The 27049-nt window shown below is 42.4% G+C and overlaps 1 protein-coding gene across 4 annotated transcripts in view; it reads right to left on the minus strand.

The window, feature by feature from the left end:
- Nucleotides 1-27049, minus strand: part of shroom3 (shroom family member 3) — a 56827-nt gene that overhangs the window by 4702 nt on the left and 25076 nt on the right. For 2 of the 4 annotated variants that reach the window (XM_085793664.1, XM_085793662.1), the window contains 19 exons: nucleotides 22559-22684; nucleotides 19434-19652; nucleotides 18238-18563; nucleotides 17128-17356; nucleotides 16573-16628; nucleotides 15941-16406; nucleotides 14946-15218; nucleotides 13170-13584; nucleotides 12943-13076; nucleotides 11625-11774; nucleotides 11079-11536; nucleotides 9968-10186; nucleotides 9671-9869; nucleotides 8595-8874; nucleotides 5771-5841; nucleotides 5468-5544; nucleotides 4719-5340; nucleotides 3241-3433; nucleotides 2278-2405 (listed from right to left, as the gene is read on the minus strand). In XM_085793664.1, the coding sequence (XP_085649790.1) occupies nucleotides 2278-2405; nucleotides 3241-3433; nucleotides 4719-5340; nucleotides 5468-5544; nucleotides 5771-5841; nucleotides 8595-8874; nucleotides 9671-9869; nucleotides 9968-10186; nucleotides 11079-11536; nucleotides 11625-11774; nucleotides 12943-13076; nucleotides 13170-13584; nucleotides 14946-15218; nucleotides 15941-16406; nucleotides 16573-16628; nucleotides 17128-17356; nucleotides 18238-18563; nucleotides 19434-19652; nucleotides 22559-22602 (4559 nt within the window). In that variant the 5' untranslated portion in view covers nucleotides 22603-22684. Of the gene's footprint in view, nucleotides 1-2277; nucleotides 2406-3240; nucleotides 3434-4718; nucleotides 5371-5467; nucleotides 5545-5770; nucleotides 5842-8594; nucleotides 8875-9670; nucleotides 9870-9967; nucleotides 10187-11078; nucleotides 11537-11624; nucleotides 11775-12942; nucleotides 13077-13169; nucleotides 13585-14945; nucleotides 15219-15940; nucleotides 16407-16572; nucleotides 16629-17127; nucleotides 17357-18237; nucleotides 18564-19433; nucleotides 19653-22558; nucleotides 22685-27049 lie in introns of all 4 variants that reach the window. The other 2 variants (XM_085793663.1, XM_085793661.1) reach the window with 1 other exon arrangement.

Here is a 27049-nt window from a genome sequence, read left to right on the forward strand (position 1 = left end):
CACGACCTCCCTCTATCTTTTATGGGGTGCATTAGTTTAATTAAAGCAGAAGTAAGCGGAGCAATATTTTATTTTATTTTATTTGATCTATTTCTGTAACTGACATGATGGCAAATTGTATGTTTTGTGTGTCTGTTGAAAAACAATAAAAATTTGTTTGAAAAAAAAAAGACACAGTGGTTCTCTATGGTGACACCGTGGCCTTATGAAGACAATGAGAGCTGTGACTCAAACATGGTGACAAGAGTTGATCAGGTTTGTCAGGTTTCACCATTGTGGTTCTAGATTGTGAAACACCAGAGCTAACTTGGCAACAAAAAGAAAACATATTTATTATTATTATGTATTATTGTAATCTAAAAACATGTTTTGCCTCATTTCATCTTCATATTCAATGTTATCCAAAGAAAAAATATATTTAAAATCTAAACTGTACCATTAAAGGTATAGTTCGACATTTTGGCAAATTGGCCCATTGCCATAATCCCTATAGCAGTAGGTTTGTTACCTTTAATTGTCGGTGCAAGCTATTTTTAGAACGGCAGAGCAGAGCCGTGAGCTGCTCAGAGCTATGCTACAGAGGCTACAGGGATTTCTTGGTTTCCCTCATCAAACTCATCAAATACACAATCCAACAACTCCAAAACGCTCTGGTGGACAAGTTGTGACCTGCACATTCACCATGATATGAGATAACAGAACGTTACGAGTTGTTTTCGAGGCAAATGCAGAGACTGCTTGCCGAGAAATCAGAAATCAGTGGTTTTGCTAGCCTAGAAATCTAGCTGCACCCTAGCGGCAGCAAATATATTTGCTCCGTAGGTGGGTCTAGAAACGAGCCATAGGAACTTTTTGAGTCTCGAACACCGTTTGTGTTCACCAATCACAGCGCTCTATCTGTTTAGAGAGTCGTTGTGCGGGCTTAACGCGATGATGACATACATTTTAATTGGCTTGTCAGGCTAACGTCATCCTGCTCTTTGCTCTGATTAGTCGTAGCGCTACCCTATTGCGTGCAGAGGCAGTTTGAAAGACAGCCTTCATCCCGCCCCCTGGATTGAGCCAAGGTCTACCGGTCGTTGCCAGACTATACATTTTAATGATATAGTCTGGCTTGTCAGGCTATGGTTTTGCATGAATTTACTTCTAAAACAAAGGTAATGAACCTACTCCTAAACCTATAGAGATTATGGCAATGGGCCAATTTGCCAAAATATTGAACTATCCCTTTAAAATTTAGCCAGGATCACAACGTTACAAGAGCGTAGCTGCAGGAGTTTCACAACAGTCAGAGAAAAAGCACTTCCTGTGACTCTTGGCTGACCATGCAACAGAAACATTTGCCCTCTACATCATCAGTAGATCATCTATGTCTTCTTTTCTGAGGAAACATTCCTTCCCTGAACATGATGTTCACCGACAAACCAAAACAACTTTAATAAGACATCACTGAGGTCAAAGACCTCGACATGCAGAGACAGCAGAGGTTTGTTTCCTCTCAGTCAGCAGCAAGTAAGAGAGGGAGGCGGCTCACACAGGAGGAATCATATGTTAACAGGATAATATCCTTTCCCCCAACTGTCCATCTTAAACTTATTTACATAAATCTCACCTTCCGCAGTTGTAACCCTGAAATTAACAGTTACCATGACATGGACGCCTTTATTCCTGTTTTAGTTAACTCCTTAAAGTAAATTCACTGGGATCCTCATTCAACATTAAACCACTATCAGTCAAATGTTCGGTACACTCTCTTGTTTTAATTCTTGACTGAAATCCACTCTCCTACATTTCCCCGTGTTCTTCTTTACAATGTGGAGAAGTCGTATGATTGATCCACACATCGACATGTAAATTATAAACTAACCAGCATGGTTAAACCAAGGCAGTACTCTATTCTTAGTGCTTTAATTCTCCTATTTAAATGTTTTGGCGGAAAGAAATGAAAATATTTACAGTGTAAATATGTTTAAATATGTAAATGTGTTTATTTTGCTATTATGGGGTATATACCTACATATTCTGAGGGGTGGGGTATTTTATTATTTTTATTTATTTTATTTTATCTTAGAGGTAAGTCTAGGAGTCTTTGTTCTTTTTAACTTAACTTGTGTGTTTTCCATTTCATATTTTCATGTTCTATTGGGAGGTCTGTAACAACAGAATTCCCCCTTGGGGAAAAATAAAGCACTTGCGATTCTGATACTGGAAACAAATGTTTTGCTAGACTATGATATGATTTAAGAATATGAAAAGGTAAAACAATGTCAGAATTACCTGCCCCTGTACTGCCAGTGTGATTTATCAGCTAATTTACTGTTGGGGAAGATCTCCTCCATCAGCTCCACAGTGGATTTAGCCCCCCAAGTGTCCAGGAGAGGCACCAGAGAGCTGTCCCGCAACACCTGGAAACAGAAGGGAAAAAACATTAAAAGTACTTACAACAACAAATGTGGAGTCTCTGGGTATGCAAGCGCAGGTCATAGGCATAGCAAGGTCAGAGTTACATAGACTGAATCAGAACATTCAGACAAATCTCTCTAAAAGCACAATGGCAGAATCTGATTGGATGAGCGGCTAAAAAAATTGGTATGCCATCCCCTTCCTCTCTCCAGGAGATTTTTGAAGAGACAGTGAGGAGGCAAAGCTGCAAAATCACTGTTCTTCACAGCGAATATGAGTTGTTGCCTTCAGGAAAAAGGTATAAGGTACCAAACTGCAGGTTAAAAAGATATAAACTGTCCTTCAGACCTACCTCCATTAAATAATTGAAGATATTGTTAAGATAGTGTGAGTGTGTGTATGTGAGTGAGAGATTCTTAAAGAGATTCTGCAATAATGGTATAGGGAAGTGCAACAGAATAATGAGAGTGCAATATAATAATCAGTGCAATAGAATTAATATGATGCTGTATGGGTATAGTATGTGCAATAGTAAGAGCGTGTGCAATAGTGCAAATGGAGAGTGTGTGTGTGTGTGTGTGTGTGTGTGTGTCGGTGCAGGGTTGTGAGACAGATGTTTTTTATTGGATGGTTCTGTGCTGATATGAATCTATGCTATATGTAAACAAACAGCCTTTTTTCCCCTTCTCTTTTCCCTGAGTTTTGTGATGTGCTATATGTGAACATGTGACATTCTCTTGTGTCCAAAACAAATTTCTCCTAAGGGAGACAATGAAAGCAACTAACTAAGTGTAGTGCTGGACCTTGGTACAGTAACATTCATTCAAGATAACCCACCAGCTGCCGGGCCAGTGTCTCCACCTGCAGCTCCTCACGTGTCTTTTCCCTCTTGGGCAGGGGCAGGTACTCAAAACCTCGGGCATCCTCGGTTGTGGTAAATGTGCTGGTGGAGATAACAGGTGTTGGAGAAGTGACAGCAGGTGACTCTCGGGAGGGAATTTTCGAGTTGTTTAAGAATTCAGAACTGGGTCTGAAAACAGAAAAAAAAAGCAGAGGAATGGAATAAGAGAAAGAGCCAGTAGGACAAACAAAGAAAATTACAATGATTATTATCAGGTTTAAAGGGGAACTATGCAAGCCGGTCTCTTTTCCTCTGTGTTGCTAACCCTCCTCCCGGCCATGTGTGTTTGTTTTTAATGAAACCAGCGAGAAAGCAATCGATAGAGCATACATAGCGTTATATATCATATACGTATGATGTTACGACGTGTATAGTTGTGCAGTCATATCTGTCATAAACAACAGATTACGGGTTACGGGGCGTGTTACGTTTGTGTGATGGTGTTGCAGAGACGAGAGCTGGGACACCGGGTCGGATTGGTTTTCAGCCAAGAGACGCTACAGTAGGTGGAAGGCAGAGAGCCTCCATTCTCCCTGGAACTAGTTACATGTAATTATTTACCCTGCACAATTAATCTGAAGATGTTTAATTAAGGTACAAATGTAGCATAGTTAAGATAAAAATCTTTCATAGTTCCGCTTTAACTTAATTTTCACTATCACCCAAATCTGAACAGGCGCATTGCAAAAACACAATAAATTTGGATAAAATCCCAAAGCCTGAGCCTGACACAATTGACCTACATGATGGACAGCACAGTCGTCTGTGAGTGTCATCACAGCCTCTGTGAACAAAAGCGGAATCAACCTCCTTCATCACACCTTCCTCCATTCTCTGCGGTTTGTTTTGCATGAGTGCAGGACGCCATTGTTAAACTAATCATGATGAAGTGTTAATATGGTTAGGGGGTTAGGGTAAAGTCATTTTAAAAACACAATGTGAACACAATGGAGGTGAACGGTACAGGTCCCCTGTCCTTCATCAAGGGTTAGGGTTCTCATCAAACTCATCAAATACACAATCCAACAACGGCAAAACGCTCTGGTGGACAAGTTGTGACCTGCACATTCACCACGCTATTAAAAATAATCATGAAATGTTACGAGACAGAGTTGTTTTTGAGGCAAATGCAAATCCAGAACTACATTCCAGAGTGATTTCAAAAGCACAAGTAGTTCCAAGTATTTGCTTCATGTGTTGTAATGTTACATAATTGAACATGTTTATTTCATAGTGTGGTGAATGTGTAGTGAGCAGCTCTCGTCTCTGCCCCGCTGATCTCAAAACAACATGCACCGATGATTAAAGGTAATGAACCTAGTCCTACCCCCTATAACTATAGGCATTATGGCAATAGGCGAATTTGCCAAAAATGTTGAACCATCCCTTTAAATTACAATACTGAATGACAAACCTCTCTACCGACTGGAGTTCACTCTCTTGATCCAGCTCAAGGGGAGGAGGAGGAGGAGGGAAGTCCTCTTCCTCTTGGATGGGTGGAGATGGGGACAGAGGTTTCTGGGGGAAGACGTCACTGCAGTGAGTCTGTGATGAGCCTGTGAAGGGTTCTGACGGCTGCTGCTGCTCGGTGGAGCTGGAGAGACTGGACTCCGAGATTCGCAGGCGGCAGGTGGACGAGTAGGAGGTTGGGGAAGGAGATGAGACGGCGTGGCTTTCCGCAGAATGCCCCAAACTGTGGGTTCTGTCTCTGGACACGACCTTCTTCTCGGCGTCTTCTAGGATGCTCATGCTGCTCAGACTGTGCCTGGATTGTCTGTCTGTGCTCCTGGTTCCATCAAAGTCGGCGCCGTGGCCTGCGCCGGTCTGAGGCGTTCCCGGGAAGGTGATGGCACCGAGGTTGGCCAGACTCAGCCTGTCGCCGGCCTGCCACTCGGAGCCGCCTCCGGCCCCGGGCGGGGTGAAGGGACAGGCCATGCCCACGGACGCCGCCAAGCTGGAGGTGCTGTGGGCTCGCTGCCGATCGGTGCTCCTTTGTCGCTCTCTACGAGTGACGGGAGTGTAGGAGGAGCCCGGGTCTGGGATCAGGGCACCAGGAGGAGAGGATGCTGGGAGTAAACAATTACTATCATTATTCCCATGATTCAAGCATCCAAAATAACTGAGTGGATCTAAAAGTTTGATCACTGAACATTTTTCACTGACCTTGACGGAGTTCCGCAGGCTGGACGGTGCTCACGCTGTTCTGGGATGGTTGAGAAGACACCTGGATATCTGTAGGTCTGAAAGAAAGGCAGGTAGAGAATGAACCGAAGACAGGGACTGTTCTACTGTTCCTTTGAAAGAGAGAGAGTTACTATTATTGTACATAAACAAAATAGGAAGATCCAACAATATAATATAAAATCATGCAATATAATAAAAATTAGCCATTGTTCATGCAAGATGAGGGACTGAGAAAACCCATGAGGTGATCAGTTCATTAAGGCAAGTAGAGACGTGCGTTACCTGTCCTCAGCGAGACTGCAGCGTCCTGGTCCAGACATGAACACACCAAACATCCTGATCCCAGTGGAGTCCTACAACACAGACAGACTTGTGTTCAGACTGGAACAGAATCCCATGATGCTGGTTCCTCCAGCCCTCTGGGATCAGACTGTAATGTGTCCATACTTTTCTCCTGCTTTACTCTCCTTTAAGATGTGTTGGCTCACTTTCATGATAAAAGTTTAGTTGTGGGTGAAATAACTTCAGAATGGTTTCCTCAAACTGTTTCTGATAAGTACACATGTATTGTAAGAAATTAAAAAGGAAATACAATCCAAGGTATGAGACAGTATACAGCAAAAGCTATAAACCAAATGACTAATATCTCTATTTAAAATGACTGTCTCTATTTAAAGTTATTGTATGTTTACTACTATACTGCTAACTGATGTGCTGCTCTAACCCTAACCATAACCTCAGGGACAAAAACTCATTTTAAATGCAAAGCTTTCCCAATGTGGAGTGCTACCTTTAATAATGACTCCTTCACAGAAATAAATACAGACTTTGACATCAGCAATCACATGTGTGAACCGCTGACCTTATGCAGAAAGCACACACACACACACACAAAGGCCTGCAGGGTCTACCACTTCTCCTCTGAGCTGAGTTTAAGCTGTTAACTGTTTCAACACTCCACCACAAGATCAACATGTCTATTTGAGAGCTTCTATCTGAGTTACATTACAAATGAATGGCAGCTTGAGTCACCATTCCCTCACAGACTACATACCATAATATATCAATAAGTCTTTGTTGCGTTGAAAGATATTTGGAGGAGGAGAAAATGAATATGACTCACACATCATCATATCATGTTCTAATTAAAAATAACACGTACATTTTAGACCACTAACATGTTTGCCGTGTATAAGGACAGAGCCCATCCTGCAGAGTGTGAGTCTATCTGATTGAACTGTAATGATGTTTATGTGGCACAGGCAGCTCTGATCACTGAGGGAGATAAATGACAAATTCATCCACGTCTGCATTCCTTTCAGAGCTCTGCTGAGGTGTCCGTGTTGTGTGTGTGTGCGTGCATGTGCGCGTGTGTGTGTTATCTTTGCCATCATCCACATCAAACAGCGCCCAGCCACCATCGCCGGCTCTCTGGCACCTTACAGGAAACTGAGAGGATCCTGGGAATTTCCAAATGTCTCTCAAGAGCAAAATGCCACCAGACATGTAGTGTAGTGTAGAGCCACAGGGCCATGATAGTCTCTGACTGGAGACTAGTACAAGATGAGAGCAGGGTTTGATAATCATATCAAGTAGTGGACATGCTGGAGTTGGAGTAAGTTGATTTTTCTTGGCAATGTTAACTGGTTAAGCACCTTGTGACCAAGAAGGAGGTGGGTTGTGGAACTGTGTACCATTAGTGCATGTGATTGTAATACATGGCATTTCCTGTTTCTACAAGGGAGCGCTTAGTCAACTGAATAACAGCATACGGGTGCATTTAGGGCGGGACTCAAACTCACAGTTTAGGACAAAGTGTCAGTGAGTGCCAGGGTTATTATAGTAAACTGAAAAGACTAAAAGGAAAACTGGCAGTGAAAAAATAATTTAGTAAAATTAAATAAAAATAAAAATGACAATTTTTCCAAAAACGAAATAAAAACTACAATGAACAATGTTAAAAGTAAACTGAATGTCAGATCACATCAGCTTAGTTGTAGTTTTCTTAGAGATGTCTAAAACTGCAGGAAGAAAACACCACAACTCAATATGGGACGACTTGGAGTACGACCCACAGATAAGAGTGAACAGAAACTTGTGAGGACTGATGGGAACATTATGGGATGCAACTTAAAGGGAAAAATCCCACAAATGTGGAAGTTCATCTTCAGAGGTCTGACACAGCATCACTTGCTGAACTAACTAAAACTAAATGCCAATAAAAAAAGCAAACTCACTGTCGTCCTCACTGCAGGCGGCCTCGGTTCGAATCCTGCATTGGGCGGCCCTTTCCTGCATGTCATTTCCCCTCTCTGCCTCCCCATTTCCTGTCTCTCTCTCTGCTGTACTGTGCTATCAGTCAAAGGCAATAAAAATTATTCTTATTGAAACCAAAAACAGGACAACCTGCTTTTTGTTTTACATTATGGTTGTCAGAGACTATTTGTGGTATGTGCCTACTCATTTCTAGAGATGCACCGATCCAATACCCAGATCGGATATGAATGAGGCCAATCCAGCATCCCGATCCAATCATTTCTTTGACATTAATGTCATACACAGCAATACAGTTACAGCGATCTAGAGTTATTTATTTATTTTTGCTGCTAATGTACATTTGTTAATAAATAATATTAAGTACATTTATACCTGTGTTAATTTGTTACCTTTTTTTAACAAGGCTAAATGTTTATGTCAAGCCTGATGCCTTCACTCACATGGCAAGGTATACGGTTCATTCATTCACACTACAAACAGTAGTATCGGATTGGTATTGGGTATCAGCCGATACGCTCAGTCCAGGTATCGGTATCGGATTGGATCGGAAAAAACTGGATCGGTGCATCTCTACTCATATGTAGTTAAATCTGTACTTGACACCCTTTAAAATTTCCAAGGTAATTTTGCCTCGCCCACATGCGAGGCCCTTAGAATGCATACAGGAATGTTCAAGCACCTTTATCCTGTCAAAGGAGATTGGTTTGTCCTGAGGAGAAGTAGTAGATCAAACACTGCAATTTCAGTAGGTCTGTTTGGGCCCAACTATATTATGCTACTTCATGACATGTAGTATAGAGTCAGAGTCCTGACTTCCACACACTCTCACCTGGTTGAGTGTCTCCACAGTGGGGGAGGAATGGGAGCGGTGGTGCTGAGGACTGTCTGTCCTCTCCTCAGTCCGCTCCAGCAGATCCTCAGCGGACGCAGACTTCCCAGAGCTCCGATCTGCCCCCGTCCTGTGCAGGGCCCCGTTGATCTGCCTGGGCTCTGCTCCCTGCTGCTGCTGCTGCTGCTGAGGGGGGGATGGACCGGGGTTCCCCCTCCAAGACCGGCTGTGTCTGCTCAGAACAGCTTCAGGGGTGTTCACCTGGTGCTCAGATGGTGCGCTGGAAATACAAACAGGAAAAACTATTATTATTATTAAACATAATAATGATTAGGAATTTTAGTAATGGAAGTGGTGAAGAGATTCGAATGAGCTGTCAATCACAATCAATCACTCGAATCAACCAATCCGCTGCAGAGATAGAGGCTGGAACGTCTCTGCCCAAATAGTGCAGCTTTTACGCAGCAGACAGAGAGGGCCTGGAAAAGGATTTCTTATTTAGTCCCAATTGATTCTTTTTCAGTTAGTTTATGCAAATTGTGTGAAAATAAAGATTAAACAATGGTTTATAGTGGCAGGTGGTTCCAAGCTGTGCCAAAAATGGACATTTTGGAAAGTTCGCCTGAATATTTTGTAGTAAAATCTCAATAATTTTGTCCTGCTTCAATTAATCAGAATCAACCACTGCAGAGACAATGTTCATATGTTGTACAATGATTTTATAGAGGGTTTGAGCTTGGATAGCATTATTCTAAAGGACACTCATCAAAAATATGATTTTCTTTTAGGCGAATATTAATTTTATTTAATTTTTTCTGTGTCATCTTCATTTACTCTTCACCAGTAACACATATACTGAAATTTACACATCTCAGCAATTTCTCAATTTTTTCGCTTTACTATGACACCAAAAGTATTCAAATAGACCTTGTGGTTGCAGAGATATACTCATTTTATTATGGATATGCAATTTTCGAGAAAAGGCCTAAAAAATAGGCTTGGTTCTTAACACGTTAAAATAAATAGAACCATAGTTACAATATTGTGTAATTCTAATATCATCAGGTCTTGGTTACCTGTGTGGCGGCTCCACCAGAGGCCTTGGAGTCGTAGCTCTGCCTGGATAGAAGAGGTTGGACTGGAGGTTGGCTTCAGAGGGAGGAGTGGAGCAGAGACGGCGCTCCACAGAGAAACCTCTGTCTGGACCAGAGTCCTGCAGGGAGAACAGGCTGGAGGCAGAGGACAGGCTCAGGCTGTCTGAGTAACAGGACGAGACTGGAGGGGGAGACGGACAGAGGAGAGGAGGTTTCTCTCAGTCTTGCATTTAATCTGGTTTCTATCCTTCATCCACCCATCATCGGTCTATTACTCACCTGAATGGTTGCTGTTGTCATAAACACTGTGAGGTCTCTGTCCACTCCTCTTCCCTCCCTCATCTCTCCTGACACTTCTCTTCCTCTCCAGGTACTCAGCCAGAGCGTCGTGCTGAAGCTGCCTCAGGTCCGGCCTGGACGCGGCCAGCTGAGGAGGTCCGGTCCTGACGTGACCCGCTGCCAGTTCAAACATCTTCCGCCGGTCTGCAACACTGGTCTCTGACACGGAGAGAGAGACCGGGGTCGTGGCCCACAGTTACCCACATGCACGTTCAGAGGGTTCTACTGTTTATAAGACTAACTCTCCTGTCGAGCTTCCATACAGGATTCAGTGGTGGCCACAACTGTCAACATCCCCAGTTGTTCAAAAGGTAATCTAATTGGATTTTGGATAATGGATTGGATCAAATCTTGAAAATGGGTTGTTCAAAACCTTCATTGTAATGGACAGTCTCATCTAGAGCACTCATTATCTGGATTTGGTCATCTTGAAAAGTTTGGATCTGGATCATCCAATCCTACTTTGCTTTGAACAACTGGAATAAAATTAAGACGGATTATGTGATCCTGGATAGAAAAAAAAGGGATTTCAATTCAATAATCAATAATTTTTATCCAGATTACACCTTTTGAACAACTGGGCCCGGTGTTTGTCTGATGTGAACCTAACATACTAGTTTCATTACAGTTTTTTTTTTCAAAGGTTCTGACAAAACTAAACTAAATAAAAAGTGTTTATTAATCATTTCAGCTCACTAGATCAGCTGAAGTTAATTAGCACAAACTTTTTTGAATTATAACCAAAATGTAACCAACACTAAAACTCTTCCCAGGCATTTGGCTTGGCTTCATGCTCTTAAATACTTTGAGTCATTTGGGTCACTACTTGAATATAAAGCCTGATTGAGATGAGCTTTAAATGACCCATGAGATTCTCGATGCTAAGATTTTTCACTTGGTGATTTCTAATTTGAAATATGCTAATACAACTGGGGACGAGAAAGCAGCAGAAAGAAGAGTACAGTAATGTCCCTGAATCTTATAATCAGTGAAATCAAAACTTAGCCTCTGTTTGTTACTGACAGTATCGGGGGCAGAAACTTGTATTTACCTCCTCCGCGCCTGAAAAGGGCGGCGGTCTCATTTTCTGTGACCCCAACCTCGTTCATGTTTTCTGGCTCGGAGAATGAGCGCTTCTTCTGGTCGGCAGTCAGACGCTTGCGGCCGCAGATCCTGATCAGAGAAGGGTGTCCCACCGGAGGGACGGTGGGGAGAGCCGGGGGGCTCGGGCCCCGCACCTCCGGACTGACCACATGTCTCTCCTTCGGTGCGTGAGGGGAGGCCACCGCCGGCGGGGTCTGTCCTGTGATGATGACGCCCTGTGGTTTGGGCATGGTTTTGGGGCCTTTCTTCTCCAGGGAGTGGTACTTGACAGGGACGGGTGGAGGCTGGTGGCTGCAGGAGGGGGACACGGGAGGAGGACCGACCGGAGAGCTGGGCTCCCTCCGTCTGAAGGAGGTGGACCGCAGGACCTTTGACTGGGCGTCTTTCACAGATTCCCTGTAAGATCTGAGTAGAGACACGTTTCCATGTCAGGACGGCTGAGACAGACTCATCTACTGCAGAGTGAGTTCTTAAACCACTGAAGGACTCTGACCTGTTGGAGGACGGGTCCTGTACGGAGCCCAGGATGTCCTGGATGCCCTGTCTCTGGGGAAAGTCTTTGCTACTGTCACCGTCCCTGGATTCATCCAGCTGGAAGCTGCTCTGACTCCTTTGGAGGGCTGAACTGGGATCAGCTGGGGTCCTAAGATGATTCAAGAGTTTATTTCACCATTTTGTGCACAGACAAGCTGGGTACAATAGAAGTCAGACTTAAAGTTAAAAAGAGTTAAAAAGTCTTAAAAGAATTATTAAAAGGACAAGTCAAGGCAAAAAAGATCCACATCAATAAATAACATTTAAGAATAAAACACAGGTAACGCTGCTAAAACATATTATATTATATTTAAATATGTATGTACAGTCCATTCAAGTGGAAAAGTGAGGTCAGTAGTGTAAGAATTGTTTTTATTTTGCAGTCCTTAATTGTGACCTCGCTGGTCAGGACCGGGACCTATTTGATTGGATCATGGACTGCGATCATCTGTCAATCAAAATCAGTGAATAAAGTGCATGTAATAGGTCTATCTCATTGTATCTGTGCTCTGTCTGTGGAGTCACTCATGGATCACCTGCATTTTAAGCAAAGAAAAAAAGGACACTAAAGGACATAGAAACACCATAGCAGTATAGTAAGAATAAGGGAATAAGTCTCTATGGATGGTTTGTGGGCGGTTATCAACAAATAAACTGAAAGGTCAGCACCTGTTTTTATTGTTAGTGTGGCGTGTTATTGATTAGGAGCAATGCGCATATGACTTTGTGAATCAATGAGTGTGTATGTATGTACAGTATCTTCAGGCTGTTTCCTGCCTTAGGTTCCTTGTTTTAGACATTTTTGTCTCTGAAGAACTTTCAAATGTGCTGGCTTTATATAGACACCAAGCACGGCAATAAAAGTTGTGTCTTTTAATAAAAAGAACAACCATTATTAGTGGATCACTGCTACCATAATGACCCAATACTCAAAATAACATGTGTATTTCTATGGAACCAATCAATTTTAAGTCTTTTTTTTTTTTCACGGTTCACATGTTCATTCAAATAACAATTCACCATTCTCATCCATTCATCTGCAAATTACAACTGAATCACACAGCAATACACACACGACACCACAAACAATACAGATGAGGATGACTGGTCCTCCCTCAACAATACAAAAGATTAAATGTATAAATCACAAAATTGAGCTCTAAACTCCCTAGAACAGGAAAGCTGGGGTTCTTAATGCAATATTTCATTAATGCACGGGGTGTCCAAAACCTTTTTCCACCACTGTAGATCCACTGTCAGTGATGAGCAGCTCTCACCTGTGTTTCATGTGGTTGCTGTTCCCTCCTCTGCAGCTCAGAGTCCTGTGTGCTTTGGTCCCATTGGTGCTTCTGTCCAGCATGTTCCTCAAGTCGTCTGCTCTACAGGAGCTGCTGTAGCTTCTGTCCCCCATCTGGTCCAACAGCACACAGACAAAACAGTCAAGTAGAGTCATCACGTATAACAAGGTAGTGATTAGTGCTAGTGATAACAAATGTTGAGTTACCTTTATCACAGTGGCTTTGTTGTGTGGGTTGTTGGTGCTGTGGCTCCGCTGCTTCCCCACACGTTCTCGCCGCTCAAAGTGACTGACTTTCTCCAGGACAGAGAGGCTGGAGGCGGGTCCCTGGCTACTGTCGCCAAGGCCACTGTTGCCATGGTTAGAGTCGGAGGTGGCACATCCCTGTACTTCGGCGAGGGCGATCTCCAGACGGGTCAGCGGGTGTTCTCTGTCTCTGTCCCATTCTCTGTGGTCCCAGTGCTGGGACGGCAGCGCTGCTGAGTCACCATGGTGACGGGGAGCAGTAGTCTGGGAGGTGGAGGCGTGTGGAGCCCAAGGCTGAGGGTGAACCGGTACCTGACCCTGAGCGGACCTGGAGACCACCACTGGGTCTGAATGAACACTGGTCTGATCCTGTGACCTGAGGGAGGGAGGAGAGGAGGACGGAGGACGGATGAAAGAAGACATCATCACTGATATCAAGTGATGGACAACCAGTAACGGCTTTAGAAAATAACAGCGTTACTACAGCTACTTTCTTTCAGTAACAAATAATCAAAACAGCCCAGTTATAATATATTACTTGACTCAAGTAGTCCTGTCACAAAATAATACACCTGTTAAAGTGTACTTTATATAACACTTGAGCTGTTTATCTGGAACTAATCACTCAGCATTCCTCCGCACAGGCAGGATTTGAGCTTTTTTTTAAAGTAATGCAATAGTTACTTTTCCTACTAGTAATTAATTACTTTTATAATATAGTAATTCAGTCACTAACTCAGTTACTTTTGGGGGAAAGTAACTAGTAACTATAACTAATTACTATTTAAAGGTAACGTGTCCAACACTGTGGACAACCAGTGGGAATCAGCATCATGTAACAGGTCGCTGGCTGTGTGTTGAAGGAATGTAGCGCCGCATTGTGTAATAATGTAATAAGTTTTCACCTCATGATGTAATGACACTGCATTTTGTAATAATCTGTCACATTTTGTAATAAAACGCAATATGTAATAAACTTTGCTGCATTTTGTAATAACTTGTTACATAATGCACTGAATTATTACAAAATGCGGGAGTTGCACCTTTTTTTGAAAAAAATATAACAATTTGGTGCAATATGTAACAAGTTTAAAAATGCGTCAAAGTTTATTGCATATTGCGTTCAAGAATTCTATTACAAAATGTGGCATTATTACATCATGAGGTGAAAATGTATTACATTATTACATAATGCGATGCTACAAGGTGTAATGGTAAATTTGAATATTCCTTTGTTTTAATCACTTGATACTTTCCCCCCAAGGTATCAGAACTCCTTTTGTTTGTTACCCATTTGTGTATTTTAAATGTCTAGATGTTCACCGTGCAGGATGCCCCAGGTGTGAAACACACCCTTGGGGGTCGGTACCAATACCAACCAATACAACAAGACAAAGCAGTGTGAACACACTGTCTGAGTAAAGGGCCGACCCCTGCAGCAAACACGGGGTTGTGGAATACACCTTAGGGGGCATTCCTCAGGTATAAACCTTTAGTCACCCCATTTCTCTTGGTCTTTTCTTTACCATCACCACACGGATGAGGATTGACCTTTCTTTGCAAGGAAATAAAAACATGTCGGGCGAAGTCTCTATTTCATTATTCACCAACAGCAAACGGCTAAAAACCTCCACAACAAAGGAGATTGACAAATGACAGAAGCAGAATCTGTTATCTCAACATGTCACACAGACAGAACTGATTTCAACACAGGTACGACGGATCGTCTGCCCTTACCTGCTCCTGTCTCCCCTGGACTGGACAGGCGTGTAAGGGTCCCTCCACTCGGGTGACTGGGCCTGGGGCCTAGATCCGGTGGTGGACTGGGTGAGGGGAATGTGGTTTTGTTCCTGGAACACATGGCTGTGGAGTCCCTGGCCTTTGTGGGGATAGGAGCGTGGGTAGCTCTGGTGGTGGGGCATCTGGGAGCCGGTCTGACTCTCTGGTCCCCCTCCGGCTGCTTTCATAGAGGGTTTGTAGTGTCCATGGTGAGACTCTTCCTGCAGAGGCCTGATCAAAATAAAAGATTGAGTTAAATCCTATAACATTATGGGCTGATATGATTTTTTTTTACCCTGCTGGCCCCTGTCTGCCTGGGTTTCCTAATCCAAGACATGCAGGTAGATTAACTAGCAATTTAAAATGCCCATATGTGCAAATGTGAGCATGAAGGGTTGTTATTCTTTATATATCAGCATTGTCACAGACTTGGAACTTGTCCACAGTACTAGCCTATATAATCCTCCCCTCACCATAAAAGATAAGCTGATGTAAGTGTGGAGTCTGTCCATCCTCATCCTCTGCTGGCTAATATGTGCCATGTGTGTATGTAGCTGTGTGAGTAAATGAGCAAACACGGTATCCTACGTCTGCGTGCATTATTGCTAAGTAAAGCAACCACTCTGGTTACTACACTGTATTTGGGTGTTTTTTGGTGTGTCTTTTTGGACAAAGAAAGTTGGTATCCATTAACAACCATTATGGACAAATACTGCTGCACAGACCCCCCCGTAACTCAGAGAAGGAACGGAGGACTCTGAAAATTCTCACAGCTCTTAGTTGACATGAGGGTGAGTAGATAATGAGTAAAATTTGAATTTTGGGTGAACTATTCCTTTAATCACAGTGACAAACTTTTTACTGTCACTTGCTCATGAGTGACTGAAGTGGCGAATATTCCTGTGGAAAAGATTCAGTCTCACCCTGGAGGATGAATCAACTCTTATGGTTACCTGTCTGCATCATGTGCTGGCGTCCTGAGCTTTGAAGAGGCAGATGTCATGTAAGACGAGTGCAGGCAGTGGGAAACAGAAATGTTATTTTGGTGTCTGTTTTCTGTGGTTGCTGTCTTTCCATCCCTCTGACCCTCTGTTACTCCTTCATCCTTCCCTCCTCCTCCTCCTCCTCCTCCTCCCTGCCGCCGGCCGCTCTCCTTGGACAGTGCAGGATAGACTGCAGAGGCTGGGTTGGAGCTGGGCAACTGCGCATAGTGGGGGGGCTCCAGCTGGGGGGCGGGATACGCTCCTGGTGGAAAAATGAGCCGCCCGGACTGGAGGGTGGGGTCTGCAGGTCCAGAGGAGGCTTCAGGTGGTGAAGGGGGAAAGCCCCCGCCCTGCCGGGGCTTCGTGGTGGGGCTGCTCTCTGGACTCTTCTCTATCACCGTGTGGAGCTGACACTCGGTGCCATACGAGCCTTTAGCTGCAAACACAGTGGCAATGGTTGGAAAAATAAGGTAGAGGACTGAGCAGTAACAATTCACCAATCACATCAATGTACCATGAGTCTTTTAAGCTTTAATGAAATGGTTCCATTTCATACTATTTAATTTACAATGAGTGAACACAGTAACTGACTGAAAACATACCTGCACCTGAGGCCACAGGGCCACTTGAGTGATGACAGGAACCTTTCTGCAGAGACCTGAATATAATCAATTGTAACGGATGAAATCAGATTCATTTTAGTCACATTACATATTACTATCCCGACATGCCCCGACATGAGAAATTGTTCCGAAAAAAAAATTAAATAAGTCTATATTTTAAGCTTGTTTGTAGCGGAAGCTCTGGCGGAACAATTTTTCATGTTGGGGCTTCGATACAAGAGGGACATTACAGACGAGCAGTATGGAGGTATTTGGATATTTTTTGGTGTGTCTTTTTGGACGAAGAAAGTTGGTATCCATTCACAACCATTATATGGACAAATACTGCTGCGCGGACCCCCCCGTAACTCAGAGAAGACTCTGAAAATTCTCACAGCTCTTAGTCGACATGAGGGTGAGTAGATAATGAGTGAAATTTGAATTTTGGGTGAACTATCCCTTTAAGAAGAACATCCTACAAATCATTCATGAACAAGGTGTTCAGATGTTTTTCTCTGTAATCAGACATGCATGGAGGTGGATGGTTCTACTGACCGTAGTGAGCGGGCATGCTCCAGACTGGACCAGGAGTTTGGTCTTTCGTGGTTCCTGATGGCTGCGTAGCTGTCACTGCGCCGCGGGGGAGGGGGCACCCCCCTCAGGCTCTCATAGGAGCTGCGGCTGGCTGCCGGGCTCCATATTGGACCCACACTGTGCCTGTTTGACGCTGGCACACCACCACCACCACTGCTGCTGCTGCTGCTGCCACGGTGACAGACCCCGCCTGATGGACCAGTGGTGGAGAGAAGGACACTGATATCATCACATCACAATAACATAACATTACTTTTTTTTTTTTACATTTCCATTTTCCATTTATAAACATAATGCAGCATTCACATTATTCAAGTCGAATAATAAATATAGGATTTATCCAAAACATTTTAAATTGTTACTGATGCTTAACACATTTGGAGAAGTGTATGTAGTTTGTTGTGCTGCTCTCTAACCATCACATCATGATCACGTGAAAACTTAACACATTTCACACCAGATGTGTTGAAATCTCCATAATATTTAAAGGGATAGTTCACCCAAAATTCAAATTTCACTTATTATCTACTCACCCTCATGTCGACTAAGGGCTGGTATTTCCGGGTTTCCCCTATCCCCCATCCCCCAACTCCAAAACGCTCTCGTGGACAAGTTGTGACCTGCACATTGACCACGCTATGAGATAATAACGTATAATCATGTAACATTACGATACATGAAGCAAATACTCAGAACTACTTGCGCTTTTGAAGTCACTCTGCTGAGCAGCCGTGTCTGGAATGTAGTTCCGGTTACGCATTTGCCTCGAAAACAACTCTGTCTCGTAGCGTTCCATTATTAACTCATAGCGCGGTGAATGTGCAGGTCATAACTTGTCCAACAGAGTGTTTTGGAGTTGTTGGATTTTGTATTTGATGAGATTGATGGGGGAAACCCGGAAATACCACATGCCTCTGTATGCTTCTGAGCAGATCGTATTTCTGCCCCGCTGATCTAAAAACAGCTTGCACTGACAATTAAGGGAATGAACCTATAGGGATTATGGCAACGGGCAAATTTGCCAAAATGTTGAAATATCCCTTTAAACTTTAACTGAAAGAGAAATTTTACCTTGCACGTCTCGGCTCAGTCCGGCCCTTGCTCCACCGTCGCCGCGGGAGTCACAGCTGCGTAGCAACAAAGCGGAGGTGGACTTGTACTCGTGCTCTTGAGATAGGCCTTTGTGGGCGTCGTAAACTGGGTGGATGTAACGGACGTCGGTCTGCTGCATCTCGTCACTTCCCCGTCCTCTCTGAGGGACGGTCTCCAGCGAGTAGGATCGCTCTGGGCTGAAGGAGGCGTTGGAGGCGAGGTACTCTGGGATGCTGGAGCTGGTGGAGAAGGAGGAGTAGGCAGAGTCTCGTTTGCTGTGGAGGTGGTCGATGCTGTTGGAAGACCTGGAACATGACAGGAGATGTAATGTCAGATCATAACTTAACTGTGCTCACACTTCCATTTAAGATTGGTCATATGACATATTTTTTATGGAAATATCACTTTTTGAAGGCTTTTCAACAATTTGGGTGTCTGTCTTGCCTTTTGGCCCCCAAAATGTGCCACTGAGGTTGAAATCGAGCTGTTCCCTCGGTTGTCTGACAATGTTGATGTAACTAGTTTTGGAATTTGCATAACCCCACCCCTACCTGGTACCAAGGGGGCGGGGCAAGCAGTGGTTCATTTGCATTTAAAGGGACAGTCACTGAAACCAGTCGTTCTGAACAGGGCTGTTTTGAGAGGATGAAAAGAGCTGTGATGTTTGATTCTTGTGGTATTTTGACCAACGCATGTCACAGACATGTCTTTAAGACACCTGGGGACTGTTTTAATTTGTGGAAAAAGGGCAGAATATGTCTCCTTTAAGAACAACACTATAGTCAACAGAACAAAAGTTCTGGTTGTATTAACTGCCATGACTGTAAATACAGTACAGCAGTAGTAGATCCACACACAAAGGGACAACCCACGGTGACATAATGAGTGTGACATTGTGTTTGGTGAGGCTAAAATTCCACAGATTTTTAATAATACATATATCCAAGAGATGTTGTGGTGATTAGATAAGGTTTGACACTAACTGATCCTAAAACCACAATGTGTGAGTTTCTACATTATTGAAAAAACAAGACACAGCTAATAAATCAGCTTTCTGTATGTTTGATAGAGTTTCCACATGCTCCTGGTCTCTGTGCTAAGCTAGGCTAAGCTAGGCTAAGCTAGGCTAAGCCCCTCCTGGAACTATCTCTACTACAGTAAGACAGTATGTGAACCTGGCAGAGGACAGCTGGTGGCAGGACGAGTAGGTGGGGTGGGGTCCACTGTGGGCGTGGAGGCCCAGCGAGTGGTGGTGCTGAGCTCCAGAGTGGAGGTGGGAGGACTGGGGAGGGTCCAGGCTCTCCATGCTGCCCCTAGAACTGTACTGGTCCGGACTCTTCCTCAGGTAACCGCCCCCGGAGTCGAAGCCACCGGACAGGTCAGCGGTGGAGACACTGAGAGACAGAGACAGAGGGACATTTAAATTCTTTGCAGGGAGACTCATAAAATAAAACAAAAGATCTGACACTTAAAGCTTATATCAGCATAGTGTTAGCATGTTAGTACAGCTGCAACTGAAGGGAATGGCATTGGTTTGGCAGGTAATAATGAAAGTACTGTTTATATTTTTATTGCATTGGATGAGAAGTCAGGAGATAATAAAACCTATATGAAAAAAAAGATTAATTTTATAACATATTCTACTACTGAACATGAGAGGCTTCCTGTTCAATTAAACCTGACAGTGCACGAGTGTAGAAAGAGAAGATGCTAAAATCCTCCATGCAAGTGTTTTGTTATGTATTTCAACAGAGCAGCAACAATTAATCAATTAATCAAACAATAATCGATAATTAAATTGGTCAACTATTTTGATATCAAATAATTGTTTTGAGTAGTTTTTTAAGAAAAAAAGCCCAAATTCTCTGATTATTGTGAATATTTCTGGTTTCTTTGTTCCTTTATGACAATAAAGTCTCTCTTTGGTTTGTGGACAAAACAAGACATTTGAGGACATCATCTGGTGGTTTGGGAAACACTGATTGACATTTTTCAAAAATTTTTGACATTTTATTGACCAAACAACTAAACGATGGATAATGAGAATAATCATTAGTTGCAGCCCTATTTTTCAACTGTAACCATTGTGTTGTTATTAACTATGGTGAGCGTAGTGGTCTGAACGCTGCTGTAATGTTGTAGGCTAGTTTGATGTTTCCCTCATCTTTCAGAGTCATATAACTATGTATGTACAAGATGAGATATTGAAGTCATCATTGCATCACAGTGTTGTGACTTACCAAACTATCAGTGGGTAGTCATGTGTCTGAAAGATGCTTCTGTGCTGGTTGTTAAGTGAACTGCTGAATCTGCTGTGACCTCACTCTGGATAATTGACTGGAATGTAAATGTGAGTGTTTGTGCCTGTGCCTACGTCACAGTTTGACCCACCAAGTCCTTCAACCAAACACAATGTGATTACTGCTCTGGCAGCGAGGACAGTCTCTGTCTCTGTCTGTCTCTCTGTGTCTTTCCTCGTTCTGTGTCGGGAGTCTCTCACTTCTACCTCTGTCGTTTCACCTACATTAAAGCGCGGCTGCAGAGCGAACTCTGTGCGTATTATGTGCCAGTGGGTGGTGGGACGGTTGCCATGGGAGACCCAGAGGTGAGGGGGAGGGGAATCAGGAATGTGCACACACACACGCACACACACATCCAGGTCAGTGGCTTTAATTCACTCGTCAATCGATAAGACATTATATAAATACTATAGCCTAATTACTCAGTTATATAATTGATAAATCATCACATTCATTGTAATACGATTATTGTCAGAGAAATTACAGTATTACGATTTCACAACACTATGAATGTGTAAAATCAAATATTCAAAATACAATTACATTACTAATCATATACACAAAATGTTACGTTAGCTCCCAGTGTCTCAGTTCATTGCTTTACCTGTGTCTGTGCAAGTCTCGCGCGATTTGCACAGACACCCAATTCACGGCTCTGCAAATCACGCAAGATTCCGGCAGAGCAACACTGGGAGCTTCCGCTACAAACAAGCTTAAAATATAGACTTATTTAATTTTTTTCGGAACAATTTCTCATGTTGGGGCTTCAATACAAGAGGGACATTACAAACGAGCACTAAGGAGGTATTTGGATGTTTTTTGGTGTGTCTTTTTGGACGAAGAAAGTGAGCCCCGTTCGCTACCGTCATGTGGACATGCAGTGATGCACGGAGCCCCGCTGTAACTCAGAGAAGGCACGGAGGACTCTGAAACTTCTCCCAGCCCTTAGTCGACATGAGAGTGAGTAGATAATGAGTGAAATTTAAATTTTGAGTGAACTATCCCTTTAAGATACTAAAAAAAGGCTACACAGAGCTTTCAATACAAATACTGACAGAGGTTAAACCAGTTAGAGCCACATGCATGTATGTGTGTTTTCACTTCAGTGGATTTAACACAAGGTTGACTCATTAAGAAACTCAACAGCAGTTTGTTTGCACTGGTGGGTGTAGAGGAGACCCCAGAGTGAGAGCCATTGTAATCTTAAATGCTGACACGCTTTGACACATGTCCACTTAAAGATACACAACAGCAGCAACAGCTATGTACAAATATCAGTGTCTTCTCACTCCTGTTACAGTCTCCTGTGATGCAAAATGAGACTTGTACTGTGTTCAGAAAGGCTTTCTCCTGCCAGCCTCCTGATGAGCAGAGTTGATCTGAAACACTGAGCGCCCTCTGGCACATTTCCTTTTACTTTCTTTTTCTTTCTTCCTCTCACTTTCTACCATCTTCTGACTTCAGCAGCAGAAATGCAGCAAACACACAAACTCCCACAAGAAGAGGATGACAAGTCTGGTTGGACCCAAAATCTCTGGGATGTTATTTCTGTATTATCTTCGTATTTACAGGTGGATCTCAATAAATTAGAATATCACAGATAAGTAAATTTCCAGTAATTCAAGTCAACTCGCCCCAACCTACTATTGAGTACATATAGAGGTAGACATATTTTCAGAAGGCCAACATTTTCCATATTTCCATAATATTTCTAATATTCAATTTTTTTGAGATACTGAATTTTAGGTCTTCTTTAAATGTAAGCCATAATGAAAAGACACTAATTAGAAAAAAAACTACACAAAATGTATTAGTTTCACTTTTTGAATTGAATTACTTACATAAATAAACTTTTTCCATGATATTCTAATATATTGAGATGCACCTGCACATGTTGTGTCTTGTAGGCTGCTAAGTGGCTAGCACAACAACTTAACCCAACCATGAATGCGGGGCCAGAGTGAGAGCAGGGGCCCAGGCAGCTGTGAATGGGTGCTGACCTGCTGTGATACGTGCGGTGCCAGGCGCTGCTCATCGTGTCCATCTTCTCCTGCTCCGCCTCCTGCCGAGCCTCGGCCAGCTTTGATGAGTGCCATGAGTGAGGACGGGATGCTGGCTCACTGCGTCTGTTGGGTTACAGCACAGAGGCAGAACCAGCGTATGAACAATGCTGCAGTGAATCCACACACACACTGTGACACTCAACAAACAACTTCTTATCTTTATCCCATAGACCAAAACATCTGCTGCTAAAATATAATTTAATGTTTTTTTAGCCATGATAATGTAGAGCATTAAACGGAGCTGATGGTTTCTACATCTGTCTCCTCACATTAGTTTAGTTTATGTAACTTATCAAGGGACAGTGTGCAATAACATTAATCATTAACAAGAAATGAGGAGATAGTTGCACCACATTTAGCTATAACTGCTAATTTCCATCAGTAGTACCAACATAGAATTCACAACAGAGGAGAAACCTGAGACATAAAATGACACAGATGAACAGTACTGACATGCAATTTCCACATTTAAAGTGACCAAATTGTTACAGTGCAGGGAGGAACAACACACAAAACACTAAAAGACAGTGCAAGACTGATGTGAGGTAGGAATGTACATAGATAACGTGCTGGTTTGCTTGTTGGTGGTCGACAAGTGCAAAGTGCTCGTAGCAACAAAAAGAGAGAAGAAAAGTTACAGAGTTGATGGAACGATGGTAATTCAGAATTGCAGTGGTGACCGCAACGGTAATATGACAGGAATATCTGTAGCTCAGATAAACAGCAGAAGAGAGAAACGCAAAATGAAACATAATGACAGAAAATCAGACATTCACACAACCATCAGATTCCTCCCCACTGCAGTGAGTTGAGCTGAAACCAGAAAACTGATTTTCTCTAAAATAAATATTATCACAATCACTCCATGGTAACACAACAACACACAAATACACATGCACTCATCCCACATAGATCTAACTCACATTGCCTTCCTCTTGTAGCGCCGCAATGTAAGAATGTAATAAATTTTCACCTCATGATGTATTAACGCTGTATTTTGTGATAAAATTCTTGAACGCAATATGTAATCAACTTTGACATATTTTGTAATAAGTGGTTGAATATTGCACCAAATTTTCTTTTTTTTTTTGCAATGAAAAAATGAAACACTTCAAGAATACCTCATAAAAGTGAATATTTTCAATATCTGCATTCTATACTCTATTCTATATTAGAAACCAGATTGGTGTTTTATGCTGCAGGAGCAATTTTCAGAGGGTTCTATGAAGATTTCAGTATCTTCAGTTTCTGTTCTATTTTTCTGACTTGAGACATACAGTAGGTTCACAGGAGGTGACGCAGGAGGTGGAGATCTTCCAGGAAAACTACAGAAGCTTTACAGAAATGAGAAAGGTGCCAGAGTCGTTCGCCAGAGACGGCCCTCTGTGACTCAGGCTGTGTGTCTGGGTTCGTTGTCTTGCTGCAGAATGAATTGGGGATGCTTCAATCTAAACTCCCCAGTGCATACAACTTTTAGACAGAACTGCATTTGTCATGTTTTTGGTTTTCAAATGATCCATTATCCATGCACGTATCAGATGAAAGTCTTAACATTTTCTCCAACATTTTTGGCAAACTGACCCATTGCCATAATCCCTAGAGTCATAGTAGTAGTTTCGTTACCTTTAATTGTCGGTGCAAGCTATTTTTAGAACGGTGGAGCAGAGCCGCGAGCTGCTCAGAGCTACGCTACGGAGGCTCATGTGATTTCTTGGTTTCCCTCATCAAACTCATCAAATACACAATCCAACAACTCCAAAACGCTCTGGTGGACAAGTTGTGACCTGCACATTCACCACGCTATGAGATAATAACGTAACGTTACCAGACAGAGTTGTTTTCGAGGCAAATCAGAGATTTTGCATGAGTTTACCTCGAAAACAACTCTGTCTCGTAACGTTCCGTTATTATTTCATTGTGTATTTGATGAGTTTGATGAGGGAAACCAAGAAATATATATGCAGATTATTATCTGTTTTTCTACTGCTACAAGTGCTGCTAACATTCTGTATCCTATTATATTTATGCAGGTGGCAATGCCATGCAGCATTCAGCTGCATGGCATTGTTATCTGCTTTCTTTTCTTCCATTATTATTATTATTATTATCTGTGATCTGTGGTATGTCTGTCTGTTTTTTAATGTGAGGACTACGGATGGAAACTAGCTCTGAGCTAAATCCGGCACACTTACATGACGCCACAGCATTAAATTGTTCATTAATGTGCATGTCCTCAGCAAATAAACAATAAATGAAATGAAATCCCATTAGCTTCTGTAGTGTAGCTCTGAGCAGCTCGCGGCTCTGCTCCGCCGTTTTAAAAATAGCTTGCACTGACAATTACATGATGTAACTTATGTTTTTAATATGTTGATGTATTTATTTGACACTGGCACTTTGCACTATGTGTGCAAACACCTAATTATTTATTTACTTATTGATTTTTAGCTCTTTGCTGCTATAGGAAACTGCCGAACGAAATTTCGTTGTATATGTTTTTTATGCAATGAAAACAATAAACTTAACTTAACTTAACAATTAAAGGTAATGAACCTACTCCTAAAACTATAGGGATTATAGCAATGGGCCAATCTGCCAAAATGTTGAACTATCCCTTTGAAGGCGGTGGTGCGTTTGTCCTTCAAATAAAAAAACAGGCTTGCAACTCTTCTTTAATAAAAACATGGATGCCTCCTGAGCAAAGTATGGAGGCACAATGACTTCTTTCTCCTGACTGTGTTTGTATCTGTGATGGTGCACATACAGAGACAGAGGAAATAGACCGGTTAAAAAAACCTCCACTGTGATGCTTCAGTGATAGAACAGACTGTTGTTGTTTGTAGTGAGAATTAATGTTGGACCACTTATGATAACAAAGACATAACTGGCGTAGCAGTTAAGCCCCAATCTCCTCATCCTCGCCATATTCCACATGTTCTGCTGCTCCATCCTCGAAGATAAACAGGAAGAGATTGTATCGGGGTAAGTGGGAGACAGAGACATGAAAGACAGAATGTCTCTGAAGCACAGGACCCTGGGTAATGACAGGACATAACTGAAATACATCAACACGTTATCACCATCCCTCGTTACACTGATGTTCACCCTCTCCATCAGATCCAGAGGGAGGGGTTTGGCTGTGTTTGCTTTCAAATCAAAGTCTGACCACATTACTTATTGTATGTGTCATTAATGATCCATGCACTCTCACATTAAATCAGATTTGCATTCACACTATGACACTTTTGCTTCAAGGTGATAAAAAACAAATATAATTCAGGTCCAATGCTAGAGGTCCACAATGCTAGAGGCTTTAATCTAGGTACCAGTGTGATGACAGGGCTGCAAAGGTCATGAGTGAGTCACTAAGGTCATAAGTGAGTCATTAAGGTCGTGTGTGAGTCACTAAGGTCATAAGTGAGTCGTTAAGGTCATAAGTGAGTCGTTAAGGTCATAAGTGAGTCACTAAGGTCATAAGTGAGAAGGTCATAAGTGAGTCACTAAGGTAATAAGTGAGTCATTAAGGTCATAAGTGAGTCATTAAGGTCATAAGTGAGTCATTAAGGTCATAAGTGAAAGTGAGTCACTAAGGTCATAAGTGAGTCACTAAGGTCATAAGTGAGTCATTAAGGTCATAAGTGAGTACTAAGGTCATAAGTGAGTCACTAAGGTCATAAGTGAGTCACTAAGGTCATAAGTGAGTCATTAAGGTCATAAGTGAGTCACTAAGGTCATAAGTGAGTCACTAAGGTGATAAGTGAGTCACTAAGGTCATAAGTGAGTCACTAAGGTGATAAGTGAGTCACTAAGGTCATAAGTGAGTCACTAAGGTGATAAGTGAGTCATTAAGGTCATAAGTGAGTACTAAGGTCATAAGTGAGTCACTAAGGTCATAAGTGAGTCATTAAGGTCATAAGTGAGTCACTAAGGTCATAAGTGAGTCATTAAGGTCATAAGTGAGTCACTAAGGTCATAAGTGAGTCATTAAGGTCATAAGTGAGTCATTAAGGTCATAAGTGAGTCACTAATGTCATAAGTGAGTCATTAAGGTCATAAGTGAGTCACTAAGGTCATAAGTGAGTCATTAAGGTCATGTGTGAGTCATCAAAGGCGTTTCAGAAAAACAAGGGTCCTGTCTCAAACACATGTTCTCATAAATGTTATATCAAAGTTCTGCCAGCACCTACAGATATATAGTCTTCTTTCATGACATGAAAAAACTATTTTTACACAAATATTATATGGTACACATTGCACAAAGTTTTCCTAGTGTGCATTTATCAGTATGTACTTCTGGAGTCAGAATGAATAAATTGGGACACAGTAATATCACATTCAGTTTGATCAACACTCGCCATTTTCCATCAATTTATAGGAAGAATCTCAAATGAAGTTCTTTGCTAACAAGAAATATTCCAATGTGTAAAC

The sequence above is a fragment of the Trachurus japonicus genome, chromosome 12 (genome assembly GCF_045865225.1).
Source record: "Trachurus japonicus isolate A0001 chromosome 12, Traja_1.0".
NCBI lineage: Eukaryota > Metazoa > Chordata > Actinopteri > Carangiformes > Carangidae > Trachurus > Trachurus japonicus.